Consider the following 16,130-nt stretch of genomic DNA (forward strand, 5'->3'; position numbering starts at 1 on the left):
TGCGAGGCTGTTTAAGAAAAAACATAAAAAAAAAAACACAGTTTCTGCATAATTCGGAAATGAACTTCCGAATTCACCCATGAGGTGTTTTCGGAAGTTCATCTCCGAAGACACCCCCCATGAGGTGTTTTCGGAGATGAACTTCCGAATTGTGAAAAAAAAATTTTAAAAAAAGCGCTTCGGAAGTTCATTTCCGAAGCAGGGGTATTTTGGAATTTTCGCTGGGGGTGACCCCCATAGGGAGGTGGCTAAAGAAATTTTCATTTAAGAAGCATGTGTCAAGATAATATAAAATGGCCTACAACACAAGACAGGTCGATCCCTTTTGCTCTCCTTGTCTGGTGGAACTGCAACCAACCTATATAAAAGGATTCTACCTACAAAACACAACCCAAAATGCAACAACAATAACAAAATGTTAAATCTTTATAAAAACAAACTTTTGACTAGAAAATTAATAGTCTCCCATTACAAAAGGAAGAAGCAAGCAATTGAAAATCATTGTGACTTTAGCATTCCACAATTTTCACCAGTCTTCCAAGATCGTGACTGGAAAATGATAGTTGGACCTCCACTTAAACTTGTTACTTGAATTTAAATTAAAATAAATCAATTAATAATAGGTTAAACCTGTTGCTTGAAAAATATCGATAAATATAATTAAAAAAATAAGTATACTATAAATGTTAACCAAGAGCACTTAAATGAAATCGTAAATATTTCTTCTAATTTAATTAGAGGTTCGGTGCTTGATCTAACCTTGAACATAATAGTATTAAATTTTTTGAGTCAGAGTTTTTTTTTTTTTAATTATGTTGTAGTTCCTTGATTTGAAGAATTAATCTTTACGATTGCGATATCTAATTTATAATAAATGTTGAGTCAAGTTGCATGAAGTGGTACATGTGATAAAATTCAACAATTGTACCAAAATATACATGATATTTCTAAGACCGGTGAACGAATTGTTGGTGATTAATTGGTGGGTTTGAAGTAATTAATGACAAGGAGGGCAGGTATTTGAATGTTAGGCAGCACTTCAAAGCCAATGCTGCTAAATTATGGTTGCCATATTAATTTACATTATTTATGGTTAATAAGTCAATTCAACATTCACTAAATAGGGTCATAAAGCATTGTCATTTCATCCATTTGATTCTTGAGATTAGACTTGGGAACTGTTTATGATCTTTCCAACAGTGACTTAAGTATATATTTTTTTATAAACTAAAAAAATTAAAATAAAGAAAAAAATCGGTATTTTAAAAATCAGATCATATTTAGTCGGTAGAACCAGGAACTGGTGGGATCATCGGTCTGATCTGATTGCTGGATCAGATAAGCTATTGAATCAGTCAGAATTGACCAAAACCAATAAAAACCAACGGATTAACGATTTTAGAAAATTGGAGGTTTAAATGCTTGCTTTTTTCCGATAAAACAACAACATTTTGATGATTTTTTTAAAAAAAATTAAAATATAATTAGATTTTGTTTAAAACTTATTTGAAACAATTTTCACTCATTAGAATTTAATTTATTAGACATTATAGTTATTTTGGTATTCAATTTATATTGCAATTAGACTTTGTTCAAAATTTATTTGGATTTGTATTTTGTACTATTTTGTTATGTGTGATGACTGTGTATAGAATTTTCATTTAAAGAATGAACTTTTGAAATTATGATTTTTTAGAGACTGGATCATCTGTTTCAATCAGTTTAATAACTATATAGTTTTGTTATAGAGGCTGGTTTATTCAACCGAGCTATCTAATTTAAGCAGGTCTAGTCATGTGGTTTAACTAGTGACCTAGTGGTTCGACAAATAAATCAGTGACTCATTACCCTCACTGATTTGATGATCGGTCTGGTTTTTAAAATATTGTGGAAAACTGTTGAAAAACATGGTTAAACTAAAAAAATACAAGAGATAATTGAATTGTTTTGTATTAATTCAATGAAAAGATTGATCGGTACAATAAATACATAATACACTTTTAAGAATGATGATCAACTAACAAATTTTAACTAACTTGTAAAAAATTAACTAATTAATAACTATCTATAACTAACTATAATAACTAAGACAGCTAAACCTAACCGACAAAACCAACAAAACAAACATACAAACCACTAGATCAAATAAACAAACCAACACTACCACATCAGAAAGTGACCAAGCTAGATCCCGACACCAAAAACAATAATCAATAACAACAAAATCTTTCAGAAAGGCACCAAGAACACTATGCTTCAAGAATTCGGTCAATGACTCTCGACTGCTATTGGCTCAGGTAGAGGATAAGGTTCTCCAGTCAGATAGAGAAAGGAGAAGATTGGACCAAAAACCTATCAAAATAGAATTTTCAAGTTGAGAAGAAGAGTAAGGGGCCTCACACTTGGGGGACTATGTACGTTTCAGATTTTAGAAGTCGGGAAGGGACCTGCCTACCAAGATCTAGGACAAACTGGGATCCTCAGAATATCACTTTCCAGACACTGACCTAAGGTTTTCCTAAAACACCATACCTCAACCCGTCCGAAGGTCTCACCTCGGATGGAAACCGGAGACTTAAAGGTCGGATAATCAGCAAAGACAACGACAAGGTCTTGAATGGCATTGATACTCATTCACAGACAAAAGAACATGTCTTTGATGAGCCATCAAGGAACTTGATGGTCTTAAATTCCATTGATACTCCTTCTCAAACAAATTAGTGTACCTTTGATGAGTTATCAAGACATTTGATGGTTTCCATAATATTTTGCATTTTTAATTGTTGGAGGCCTTCCAAACCTCCGATTTCGATTCCGTAAAAATATATATGCTCAGAAAATTACAATCTATGCAATACTCTAATTATCTCGAGTTAATTCACAATTTTAACATCATTAGATCATCAAATCACTAATTTAAGGTTATGCCTAAAACCTTCAAAATTGCAACAATGGTGAATATGGGTTCAATCATCAAAATAGAAAATTACACACATACAAGACACACGAAATTCATCGTATAACAACCATCATAGCATCAGAATTTAGAATTATGAATCAAAACACTCAATCCTAAGGAGCTTTAGGCTTTGTTTGCGAGTTTGGAAGAGAAGGGATGGGAGGGCTTTGGAAAATAGAAAGAATTAGGTGAAAACAATAAAAAGATTTTGGGTATGAAGGTTTTGGAGGGTTTGATTTTATTCATAACACCAAAAACACCATAAAATTGGGGGGACTCAAAAATTGTATTGAAGGAGAGTTTTTGAGGGTTTACATAAACTTTTCAAATATCTTTTAGGTTGTTATGGTATTATGAAAATTAAAAATGTAGTAATGATAATGACTCGTTTATCATTCTAAACAAAATCATTTTTTCAAAAAATATCAAATTTTTTTTAAAAATTTCGTTTTCGAAAGTCTGCCCTTGCTCTCCACTCCAAACTCACAAACAAAACCTAAGGGTTCCGCCATTTACCCCTCGTGCTTTAACACCCATTAGAGAAGCACATCTTCTCCTTATGTGGTTTTCTAGAAAAGATAAAGGAATCTTTGATTTCTCCTAAATCCTTCTTCTCCTTCCTCTTGCCCTAACGCTTCTTTTCTCTCTTCCAACTTTTCACATATTATGTAAAACTGATTCCTGTTCCCACTCTTTTTTTTTATAATAATATATTCTCCCTAATCATGTTTTTTCTTTATTACCTTCAACTTATCTTCACAATTTACCAGCTTACCCTTAATTCCTCTCCACACTTTATTTTCATTATTATTTTAATATTCCAATATATTCACTTAATTAAATAAAATACTCTTATTATTTAATCACTAAAAGTAATTCTAAAATATTTTGCTAATTTCTATATATACCACCTACTTATTTTACTTAACTCAACCCATCAATAATTCAAAACACACCACAAGACATATAATTTGTAAGATTTTTTCTTTACCCACCTCCCTATGGGGGTCACCCCCAGCAAAATTCCCAACTTACCCCTGCTTCGGAGATTCATCTCCGAAGTTATTTTTTTTTAGATTTTTTTAGATTTCAGAAATGCATCTCCGAAAACACCAAAAAATTGGTGTTTTCGGAGATGCATTTCCGAAATGCATCAAAATTCATTTATTTTTTACAATCAGGTAAGAAAACCATTACAGGACAAAAATTATAATCAACCGGATTTGAAATTTCGAAGTGCCTTTTCTTTCTCCCCCACCACTCTCAGACGGTTACCTTCTAAGAAATGTGGTAACACTTTCCTACTTAAAAGCCTGCTCTCTCACCCATTTTTCTTCCAATCACATCCAAAATCATTTTTGATCCTTACTCTTTTCCTCTACTCACACATTTTCTCTCTCTTGTAACCGCTTTCATCACAATTTCTCGCCGCGGTCGAGGAAACCATCCCGAAAATTGCCGGAGTCAAGCATCTCCTGCACATTCTCAACAATCATCCGTCAATGCTGCAGGATCAGGCCGTGGTTGTGGTGGCCGTGGCTCTCGCGGTGGACGTACCGCCGGTTCTTCCTCCTCCTACTCCTACATATGTTGCAGCTCCGGTTGTTCGTCCACCTGTTGCAGCGCCGTTTCTTTTTAAAAATATAGCACTCTAAATATTTATATCTACTATTTAATTTTTTGTATTCCAAAATAATGCAATAGTAGTAATAAAGTGGATTTTGGAAAAAATGATAAATATATCAAATAAATGATAGTAAATATTCACCATTACATGAGTCATTCTTATCGTTAATTAAGAACTCAAACGATCTTTGTCCTAATACGTAACAAAAATTGGGAAGCTCCACAGCCACGCGTTAATTCCATTTTGTTACTTAGACGGTTAACTTCTAAACACTTTCCTATTTAAAAGCTTCTCACCCATTTTTCTTTCAAAATATCCCAAATCATTTTCGATCCTAAGTCTTCTTCTTTGCTTTAACGTTTTCTATCTCTTGTTACTGCTTTCATCACAATGTCTCGCCGCGGTGGAGGAAATCATCCCGAAAATCGCCGGAGTCAACCATCTCCTGCACATTCTTAACAATCATCCGTCAATGCTGCAGGATCAGGCCGTGGTGGTGGTGGTCGTGGCTCTCGCGGTGGACGTACCTCCGTTTCTTCTTCCTCCGGACATCCACCTCCTCCGTCATATGCTCCGGCCCCGGTTACCTCTCCTCCATCTGTTGTTGCAGCTCCGATTGTTCGTCCATCTGTTTCAGCACCGTTTGTTCCATCTGTCGCAGCGCCGGTTGCTTCCTTGAGTTCGGCTCTGATTTCCATCGAGAGCCTGACTGCCGAAGTTAAACAGAAGGCTACTCTAGAGTCGGCTCCGTCGTCTCAGAAGGCGGTTAGGTTCCCTAACCGACCTGGTTACGGTCAATTGGGAAGGAAAATTCAAGTTCGTGCTAATCATTTTCAGTTGCGAGTGGCTGATAAGGATCTACACCACTATGATGTAAGTATAGTTTGCTCATAAGTTTTTTTTTGTTGTATATTATGTTGGTAAGTTACAATGTGGTATGGATTTCTAGAGGATCGGGACTTTCTAACCTGTTGCAGCGTCTCCTCCATCGTCTTCATCCGATTAAATAAAGCGAATCGTTCTTGTTTGTTATTTTTCTTCTGTCCAGACCTTATTTCGGAAGTGCATTTCCGAATTCCTCCAAGGGGGGTGAATTCGGAGATGAACTTCCGAATTCACCAATTTTCTGAAAATTAACCTTATTTCGGAGATGCATCTCCGAAATCAATATTTTTCATTAAAATATTCACCTTTTCGGAGATTCATTTCCGAAAACACCTTTTTTTCCAATAAAAGTACGTTTACGGAAATGAACTTCCAAGACAAGGGGTATTTTTGTAAATTCGCCAGAGGTGACCAAGAAGATTAGGAGGTTGGTTAAGAAATTTTCAATTTGTAATAATTCACAAATAATTCGATAAAATGATTAATTTAAAAATGGGGTGTCTGCAGCTTAGGAAGTCTCATTGAAATCTTTTAATTTTTAAGCGTACAATATGAAGTCTCATTAAAATTGGGGGATTGGGTGATCACCATATTTTTTGTAGTTGGATAAGAATTGAGGTATAATAATTAAGTAATAGCATTATAATATAGCGGTAGATACGAGCCTAAACTTCCACTGTACCAGCTGCTTGTGAGTGCATAGAGCATCATAAAGTATCACTGGACAGGTTTATGATCCTAGCCTTATTTTGATAATGTTAAAGGGGTTTTATTTGAATATAAGCATATGTACCTACAGATCACGCAATAATTGTTGATAGTCTATGTAACTATAACTAATGGAGGATTGTTTTTTGTTCCCTAAGCAGAAAGTCGTAGGTGACTATGGAAAATACATAGGAAGAGAAGTAAGGATACGATTACGGGAACTTTTCCTTTAAACAACTCCCAAATATATTTGGCGCGCTAATTGGGTGTACAAGTTTGATCACACAACATGTCTATAAACATTTAAGCAGGGTCGTAATTATAAAGGATGGACCGAGTAGCAACACAAAACGCTGAAAGTCAACAAGTCCCTCATAAAAAGGAAAAATGAATCAAACTACACCACTCACAGATAATCTTGAAAGCAAAGATTGATTAAGCGAGGTCGCCGATAATAACAGGAAGTTAGACATATACAAGTTATGTTATAATTTGTTGATGTGGACATAGCGAGCTAATTACTAGTCTGTTTTGTGATTCCGTAAAGAACTCTTTGAAATTCATTGTAAATAATAGGTGTCACTCATTTCCCCTGCGTGGGGAGGAGGCGCTCTCTCTTTCTAACTTGCACATAGATAGGCAAGAAAAGAAAGCTACAGCTGAAGTGGGAGAATCCACGCTACAATAGAGTCGTGCAAGACCTACCTCTGAAATTGCGCAGGTCCATAGGTCCTATCATCAACAAATATGCATCATCTCCAACGTATGAGCTATTAATCTCCTTATAGTTTGACTCATAGATTTAATAAAAACCATATTGTAGGTAACCAAACCCAAGACCTCTACTAGGGGCATCATGTCAACACCCATTAAAGCGCTCTAATTGTCCACCGCGAGCTTGTAAAAGCTCTCCGACCCTATCACGTCAACGCCTATCAAAGTGCTCTGAACGTCTACCGCGAACTTTTAAAAGCTCTTCGACCATGTTAACACCCATTAAAGCGCTCTGAATGTCTGTCGCGAACTTTTAAAAGATCTCTGACCACGTCAACGCCCATCAAAGCGTTATGAACCTCTGCCGCAAAAGATCTCCGACCACGTCAACGCCCATCAAAGCGCTCTGAACGTTTGCCGCAAACTTATGAAAGCTCTTCGGCCTCATCACATCAACGTCTATCATGACGCCCTGAACATCTGCCGCAAACTTATCTAAGCTCTTCGACTTGTCGCGACCCTATCTACAAGAAGACCTCCATTGGGGGCATCGCACACAAACCCAAGCGACTCTCTGTGACCCCCCGTCACATAAACCCATAGCAACTCTCTGTGATTTAACCCAAGATCTCCACTAAGGGCGTTGGCTATACTCGATTGAAAAACTACAAAAGGGCATCCACTGGGGCGACATCTAGAATAGACGGAAAGCTACAAAAAGTCCAAGATCTCCATTGGGGTCAACAACTCTAGTTAGGACAATATGCCTAACTTGATAAAAAACAAACAAAAATAGAGGACATCCTTGGGAAATGAGGTGATATCCTCGACTAAAACCCAAAAACCTTACAGGTTTGTTGCTGATGACCGTGCCCATTAATGGGTATAGAATCAATTAGACTAGTTTAACTTGCCAAAGGTTATTCTAAAAATCCCGCCAAAATTGCAGGCTTAAGCATCTCGCCCTTGCAGACCTCATGCTTGGAGGACTATGCACATCTTGGATTTAAGAAACCGGGATAGGACCTCCTCTTGCTCGGAATCAGAACCATCTCAACCTTCCGAGAATGAGTATCAAGCACTAAGTACAAATCGAATTTCAGAAGTCGGGAAGGGACCTACCTACCGAGATCTAGGACAAACCAGGATCCTCCGAACATCACTTTCCAAATACTGACCCGAGATTTTCCTAAAACATGATACCTCAACCCGTCCGAGGTCTCACCCCGAATGGGAACCAGAGACTTAACAGGTAGTCAGCAAGGACAACAAGGTCTTCAATGGCATTGATACTCATTCCTAGACAAGGGACCATGTCTTTGATAAGCCATCTAGGCACTTGATGGTCTTCAATGACATTGATATTCATTCCCAGACAAGAGAGTACCTTTGATGGGCCATCAAGACACTTGATGGTCTCCATAATGCTCCTTGATCCTTGAAGAGGCTATAAAAGGGCACTTCAGATCAAAGGAAATGGATCCACAATTTAACAGAAAAATATTTATATACTGCGACCTCTTCCGGCCCGCACCGGAAAGATTATCAATATTGTTGTTCGGGAACATAGTATATAAGAAGAATAAGATTAAAATATTATACATTTTTTCTTCATAATTATTTTTTCTTGAGTTCAATTTTCTATCTCAACTATTCCTTCTTCTCACCCTCAAATGATCCACTTGTTTTGTTTTCATCATGCCCTCTTAATTATGAGGATATAATACATCACTCTATCCCAAAACCTACAGTTCATAACTAATTAATCTCCTTGCCTAAAAAAATACCTCTCCTATATAATACATTACTCTATCTCAAAACCTATAGTTAACAATTACACACTAACTTGTCAAAACATACACATAATTTACACAATATTGTTTTGACATTAATTTTGAAAAAAGAAATCAACTTAAGAGAGGCTTCTCTGCATCAAACTCAATCTCTATACAATCCTCTTTCCCTTTGGCCCAAAGCACAAAGTAGAGTCCAGTGAACATGAGGAACATCCCTGCTATGCTGCAATGCAAATCAAGCATTTTTAAGTTAACTGTGTAGCATCGAGATCTCTGAGCAATGATGTGTCAGTGTTTGACACCAACGCAAAATCGACACGTGATGTGATTATATTAAATTTATTTATTTTTCAAATTATTACATATATGTCGGTGTGTCCGTGTCAAAGTAAAAAAATAGTTTGGAATGATATGAAAGTACCTTCCAATATTAACGGTACTATCTCCTAAAGTAACAATAGAGAAAATGACAGAGCAAACAGTGCCAACAGGACTGAACATGGATACCAAAACTGGCCCTCTCTTCTCAAGTGCCCAAGCACTGATGCTTAAGCATATTCCAGTTACTGCACCTGACTGTGAATTTTCAATTCAGCCATCATTTAATATCAAACAACCAATGTACTAGTAATTCACAATATTATAAAATTTAACACTAGTTGAAAATTACCAGAACAGAATAACCAATCATGTCACCAACACTAACTAATGGATACCCGGTTTTGATTTCATGATATTCAATTAATTGAGCTGCTGTTGTAATCACACCCCCCAAAAATGATGTTATTGCACACAATGACATTGGCGCGGGAAATTCTCCTAACGTAAATGCCTGCAACAAACACAAATTTTTATAAACAACACATTTTGAACAAATAGTCCGTTCAGTCGGTCTTTAAATGCAGTCTGCGTCAGACTGCATTTGTAGACTGAACTGACTGAAGACTAAAAAACTTTACCTGTAAGACAACTGTGCTTGAGAGAAGGAGGATTGAAACCAAGAGATACAGGCAACCAATGATCTTGTCTCTGTCGAACATTACAATTGGGGGTGATGGAAGAGTTAATTGGAGTTTTAACTTTTCCATTGGTATAGGAGTTGAGATACTTTGCATTAAGCTCATTGTGAATGCTCCTAAGACACAAAGCAATGTGCCAATTATTTTTACTCTACTAAATGTGCAGTTTAAGTCTACTTTTTCCAACCTGCATTGTATTATATTATATATGTAAAATTTAGTTACGAATTAGTTACATCGGTTAGAAATTAGTCTTGCGAAAATAGTGTTACCGAAAAATCCATGCGATGATGAAGATAAACCCTGGGGCAAGGTTTGGCATGGCTGTTCCCATTGCGGCTGAGGTTAGATTGATTCCTTTAAGGAATAAAGATTGGAACAAAGTTACACTGCATAAGATCATCAATACCAATGATCAAATTAACAACATGGATTCTAGTGTTCTTCTACATACATAAATGTCATGTGATTTTTTTTACTCTAAAATTCTTTCAATTAATACCATCCTTTCATTTAAATAACCCTCTTCTTAGGAATATGGTACGATTAGGGTGGCAAACAAATATGAATGTCGCGAAAAAACAAAATCTTTGACCGCCCTGCAAAAAAATAAAGGCGGGCACGCGGGTCTTACACCCATAAATGCTAAAACTTGAAAAAACCTTATTAATGTCTACACCCGCAAATAAACAGGGCGGGACGGACATATTAGAGGTATGAATCTAAAACTTTGACCCGTCTTATAAAAAATCCAGACAAAACGAACATGTTTGGTGGGCAAAACTTGTTTTGCCTCTCTAAGATTAGCACAAATCATGGTAATAATTCTGCCACCAAAAAAAATCTAAAATTAGTCTTTTGAGCTCTACAACATTTGTGAGAAATTCTAGGGATGAAAGATTTCTCTAAAATCCATGATAATGAATCCGCCAAAAAAATCTAAAATTAATCTCTTGTGTTCTTCAACATTTGTGAGAGATTCTAGGGATCAAAGTTTTCCCTAAAATCCATGATAATGAATCCGACCCCAAATAAATAAATAAAAACTCAAATTAGTCTCTTGTGAAGTTCTTCAACATTTGCATTAGGTATGCAACTTTAAGATTCTACAATTTCAAAAAAAAAAAATTCCAAACCACCATTTTTCTTTTAACAAAATAAATTAATCAAAAAGAACAAGAGTGAAAGCAAAACCCAAAGGCTAAGAACATTAAACTAAAAACACATAATAGTAATAAGATTTTCTTACCCTCCAAGAGCAAGAAGAAGAAACTTTAAAAACAACTTGAAACTAATTCTCTTAGGCCATTTACTCCTGCAATAGAAACAAACATACCCAAATAAAAATCATCATCAAAGTTCAAAACTTTTCCATAACCCATCACAAAAAAAGAAAAAAAAATAATACCTTTCAAAATAAAGAACAAAAGGAAGGAGAAGAATAAATGTCGCAAAGGCAGTGAAAATGACAATGGTAAAAGATTGAAGACCCAAGGACATAAGATAACTCATGAGCATAGCATTTCCAGCATAAACAAATTGTACACCAATCAACCCTCCAATTATAATCACATCTTCAATTATCCCTGAATTCACCATCCTCAAATTTCAATTCTCTCTATAATCCTCTCATCATAATTCATGATTTTGAAAAACAAGAAAAATGTTATATTAATAGTTATTATATGGATGCGTGAAGCATCATGATATTGGAAATGATGATAACCGCTATTGAAGATGAGACGTGTATGAAAACAAAGTTAGAAGAAGTGAACTGTCATTCATGTTTCTATCAACCAGTCTTTGTCTTTCCAACCGCTTTAAGGAAAAACTATTTTTTGTTTTTGTTTTGTCTCTATTCAGAATCTCAGATACATGCTACAATTCCTTACCTAACCATGTTTTTTTTATTCAAATTGTTTAATTCTTAGAACATGTCTATAAATAGTGGGGATTAGTTAGCCGTAAACTTTGTCTTTACAATATCTAAATCTAGATATTATTCCTTGAAAATAGAGAGAAAGATTATCTATCCTATTTTGTTTTTCTTTTTCACTTTTGTGATAAATTTAATTTAATTATTTTCTGTTTTGTTGTAATTATGGAATTGAGATCAAGTATATGTGCACGCAATTTATTCATGAAATTGAGATTAAATAAATTGCATATGTGCACGCAATTTAAGGTGCATTAATACTGATATACTAGTTGAGTTGAGAGGTAGTCTAACTAAATATGGCATTGCTTGTGTTATAGGTAGTAGGTGGTGGGAATAGTTAAGAATAAACCAAATTCAAATATAATTTGGATCTTAAAATTATTTCTTTAAAATAGGTTAATTTTTTTAAAATCAGTTTACATATAGATTGGTTCAGTTCTAAATCGGTTTCTCATAAAAACTAGTTTTTAAAAAAAACTAATTTCTTATAAAAACCAATTTTTTTTTAAAAACGGTTTCTCTCAAAACCAATTTTTTATTTTCTTAAAAAAAAAACAATTTTTTCAACTCAATTTTCCCTTTCGGGTGATATGATTTCTAGATGAACTTCTAAAAACTGGAGAAATCAGTTTAATAGGCAAACCCGTTTGTAGGGAGTATAATAGTTGTAATTGTAAATGTAGATTTGCAAACGCTATCATACTATTTATGTGTATGAATGTATGAATAAATATATCAATTAAGGCTTCTATTTTTTTATTCAACAGAACAAACCATTTTCTAAGCCTGAAAGAATTACAGCAAGTATACCCACTTTCTGGGCAACAATGTAACAAAACGATTACAAATCCATCCTTACAAACCTAAAAAACTTTCTTCAATCTTTTCTTCTAGTAAGTCACCTTGGAACCGATAGACCAAGCTCTATAACAAATAAACAAAGGCTCAATTAGTAACATGCTTCTGTAGAAACCCTAAATAAAGCAAATAGCCATAGACTACTGAACAAAAAAATTATATTCAAGTCAGTTACAATGATGCCATCATATAAGGAAAAACTATGGTGGTTTATGTGTAAACTAATAACTATAAGCTACATTAATATGCCAATCATACAATTTGCTTAAGAAAAACATATTGTTAAACACATGTTTGAACACGAACTATGAAACAGCTGTTGGGATTTCTCAAAGAGTTCTTCAGAGGGTGAAAACAAAATATCCCACCTTAAACCAGCAAGCATGTCTCACGTTCCATCAATTGCATCTGGCGAAAGTAACAGTTACGTTATCATGTTATACTTACTTAGGATAAAGAATCATTTAACATATTATAACTTAGAAATAAATTGAGTTTGAATAGTCCAGTAGGCTGTTGTAACTCGTAACAGATCCATTCAAATTCTAAATCAATACTCCTAGTTTCAGCTTCCCTACGTATCACTGCAAAGCTTTTCCTTTGTTTTTCATGATATATCCCACAAGGAAACCTTTGGCAAATATTATATACCATATATTCAAGTTCGGACTATTTTCTTATTTCTCAAGTTTAACCATTATATACATTATATCAAATAAAAAAACATTAATCCCACACCAAACAAAAATGAGTATTTATAAGCTCAACTATTTTACATCGTCGTCCATTTGTTTATGTTAGGTAGTATTTAAGAAAAAAGATGTAACCAGACAACTCACTGGCAAAAGCCTTAAATAATATGGCTATTTTAAAGATGTTAGTGAATCTCCAGCTCATCATGCCAGACTAATTATGCAGAACAAAATGTGTACATATAAAGAAGAACCAGTGAGCAAAACATAGTGACAGGAAGCAAATTACTTGGACTCTTCTTTGAGAAATATCAAAAGAAGGGAGTATAGAGTAAAAAATAATTCCCAATGAATCTAGACATTAATCGCAGATTGGTTTCATGATGGGAAGCCAAAAATCAGCTATAACAATACCATGTAAGGCATTGGATCATAAGATGGAATCATTATATAAATACTACAAATATAAGTATAATACACACGCAAAAAAGAACACTAAAACTGCAGAGTTTAAGGAAAAAATATGTAACCAACAAACAGAGGACAGAAGCACAGAATAAAGACTGGAAAGAGAGCACATAGAGGATATTCTGCTCACAAAACAAAGACTTAGAAAGTCACTATTTACAAAACAGAGCAATAGCGAGAAAAAAAATATTGAGAGGGATAGACAGATAGAATAAAGAGATATGAAGAAAAGAGAGGAATTGAGACTCGAGCAATAAGGAATTACAGAACAAAAAAAGGACAGAGAAAGAAAGAGAAAAGGTAGCTTCCAGAGAGAGATAGGATATCCCAGAGAGAATATGGGTCATCTATCAAAGATGCACCACTAGTGAGAGGGGGGAGGGAAGCCAAAAGCACGAGGTAAGAGATAGAAAAAGATGTATGAGTGAGTAAGCAAGTTGGATCTGCTACCCCACTTTTTCTATTGAGTTGGATCTGCTACCCCATTTTTTCTTTTTTCTTTTAACATGTTTTCAGAGCTATTTCCACCATGGCCACACGGGGCAGCATGCAAAAACTTCAACTCCATGCGGCAACGGCCACCATCTAATAACAATAGGATTAACGTACATAAACTTCAACAATTTCATTTCCCTTACTATTTTACCCCCTCTTTATATTTCTTAAGCAAAGAAAGAGAACCCCCTGTGTCCTATGGAAAAATCTATTCCAATGTCCAACTGGTGAAGCCACCAAAAGAATTTCTTCTTAAGATAACAGAAATGGAAGCTCCATTCTAATATTGCCGAAGAAATTACTAAATTAAATATTAAAACTTTAAAGAACACTAATAGTTTCGTACTTGGTAATGAAGCAGTAGGCCTTAAATGGCTGGTCCCGCATACTCCCAATTAACTATGTGCCTGCAGGAACCAAATTTTACAGTTAGTTGACATCTAAATTCCCTGTTAGAGAACTTTTAGTCTCTCACTTTTCTACTAATGACCTCCAAATAGTTTTATTCTTTTCCCACAAAACCAACCTACCTATGCCCCAAACAACACCCTCATTCTAAAAACACAAGGAGGCTAAAAGACCACAGTCAGAGTCAAAAACAATCTTATACACATTTTGAAATACTATCGGGTAAGTGCCAATGATTGAGACTATGCTCTGTCTCAATCAACAGAGCTTCCATTGGATTCACAAAGTCTTCATGTGCAATGCAAGTCAATGAAAATTCAAAAAACAGAGCAATATTCTTCTGACTAATCGCTAATACATTAAGTCCAATAGCTTATACACTAAACTTCTATGATAAGTGTTAATGCTATAATAATCACTAAATGATACCGAAACCGAGTTTATTTAAGTGTTTGGTCTAAATTCTTATACTTTTAATTTTCGTAAATTAGCTACAATTACTTTATGTAACTACTGATAACACTACACATCATCAATAGGACAAACGTCACACAATCTTAACAAGGTGTAATATACCAATGCAATTACCACTAAATTAAACAAACAATAATCTTTTTTGTTAACTTGAAAAGCTTATTGAAATGCGGAAAATCAATGAAAACTTTATAGAAAGGGTTAAATGCAAGAAGCAAGGAAGCTACTCACAGAGTATGAATAATTTTGAAAAACAAAGTATTAGAGGCCGGGAGAGGTGCAGCAGAGTGTACCCTGAGAAAGCGATTGACAGTTCCTCGAAGTTATGCTGAGGCGTGACATCATTCTAGACACCGCAACCGCACTGTGAAGCGGCAACATCGACTGCACGCATCCAAGTTCCGGTGCAATTCTGGATGAAAAGGATCGGCGAAGCGGAGAAGAAGTGGTGGATGTTGGTTTGGGAATAGATGAGGAGCGAATGTTGGATTTGATAGCTGATTTGATGGATGAAATTGACGCTCTTTGAGCAATTCTACTGCACGCTGAAGCCATAGATTGTGAGATCGGATCGGAAGAATTGGAACAGCGAGAATTAGGGTTTAGGGTTTTCAGTTTTTCGTGGGATTAACCAAACTTTGGGGTACAATGGGCCTTCTGTTGGGATGGGCCTCTAAAAGAGAATTTTTACTTAACACACTCTAAATTTAACCTGCACCACCCAATTTTCGATAATACCCGTTTTATTCTTGACAAAATTTTAAAAAAAAAAATGCACAAGAATAATTAGCTAGAAAAAATAAAATATCCTGTATAACTAAAAAATTGATATATATGTCAAAAGCTGGGTATGCATTTATACCGATTTTTAAAAAATCGGTGTGTGAAAAAACTTATCCGTTGTTTAAAAAAACATCATGTTGTATCGGATTTTATTGCAAAATCTTGAAAAATTCAGTAGTGTAAAATCAATGGTTTTTTAAAAACCTCATGTATTTACCATATTTTTAGAGGAACTGCAAAAAATCCGGTAGTGTAATTTCGACGGTTGAGATTTTGTCGACAGTTTTGTACGATTATGATTGAAC

At 35.0% G+C, this 16,130-nt stretch overlaps 2 protein-coding genes across 4 annotated transcripts; both read right to left on the minus strand.

The window, feature by feature from the left end:
- Positions 1-8,467: 8,467 nt before the first annotated feature.
- Positions 8,468-11,500, minus strand: LOC131638448 (WAT1-related protein At5g47470-like). The gene is made up of 7 exons (XM_058909010.1): positions 11,117-11,500; positions 10,958-11,023; positions 9,981-10,097; positions 9,649-9,895; positions 9,360-9,521; positions 9,111-9,265; positions 8,468-8,912 (listed from the first exon to the last, which is right to left on the minus strand). The coding sequence occupies exons 1-7, from the start codon at positions 11,305-11,307 to the stop codon at positions 8,801-8,803; spliced, it is 1,050 nt and encodes a 349-aa protein (XP_058764993.1). The 5' UTR covers positions 11,308-11,500; the 3' UTR covers positions 8,468-8,800.
- An 852-nt stretch (positions 11,501-12,352) lies between these two features.
- Positions 12,353-15,699, minus strand: LOC131638449 (protein NONRESPONDING TO OXYLIPINS 2, mitochondrial-like). Of its 3 annotated transcripts, XR_009294670.1 has the most exons (4): positions 15,274-15,305; positions 14,507-14,567; positions 12,874-12,913; positions 12,353-12,571 (listed from the first exon to the last, which is right to left on the minus strand). XR_009294670.1 is itself a non-coding variant. In XM_058909011.1 (2 exons), exons 1-2 carry the CDS (start codon positions 15,595-15,597, stop codon positions 12,546-12,548), a joined length of 288 nt encoding a protein of 95 aa, XP_058764994.1. In that variant the 5' UTR covers positions 15,598-15,699; the 3' UTR covers positions 12,353-12,545. The 3 variants fall into 3 exon arrangements, 1 of the variants encoding a protein (XP_058764994.1); XR_009294671.1 differs by lacking the exons at positions 12,874-12,913; positions 15,274-15,305 and having other exon boundaries at positions 14,507-14,568; XM_058909011.1 differs by lacking the exons at positions 12,874-12,913; positions 14,507-14,567; positions 15,274-15,305 and adding an exon at positions 15,336-15,699.
- Between the last annotated feature and the right edge of the window lie 431 nt (positions 15,700-16,130).

The sequence above is a fragment of the Vicia villosa genome, unplaced genomic scaffold, assembly GCF_029867415.1.
Source record: "Vicia villosa cultivar HV-30 ecotype Madison, WI unplaced genomic scaffold, Vvil1.0 ctg.002318F_1_1, whole genome shotgun sequence".
NCBI lineage: Eukaryota > Viridiplantae > Streptophyta > Magnoliopsida > Fabales > Fabaceae > Vicia > Vicia villosa.

What these genes read in the sequence shown, in the direction of transcription:
- LOC131638448 (XM_058909010.1), bottom strand. Translation starts at nt 11,307, where the DNA reads ATGGTGAATTCAGGGATAATTGAAGATGTGATTATAATTGGAGGGTTG. An exon ending in ATCATCGCATGGATTTTTCG is followed by an intron (nt 9,896 to 9,980) that starts GTAACACTATTT and finishes AATACAATGCAG; the next exon opens with GTTGGAAAAAGTAGACTTAA. An exon ending in AGTACCGTTAATATTGGAAG is followed by an intron (nt 8,913 to 9,110) that starts GTACTTTCATAT and finishes TTTGCATTGCAG; the next exon opens with CATAGCAGGGATGTTCCTCA.
- LOC131638449 (XM_058909011.1), bottom strand. Translation starts at nt 15,597, where the DNA reads ATGGCTTCAGCGTGCAGTAGAATTGCTCAAAGAGCGTCAATTTCATCC. An exon ending in CTGTCAATCGCTTTCTCAGG is followed by an intron (nt 12,572 to 15,335) that starts GTACACTCTGCT and finishes TATTTGTTATAG; the next exon opens with AGCTTGGTCTATCGGTTCCA.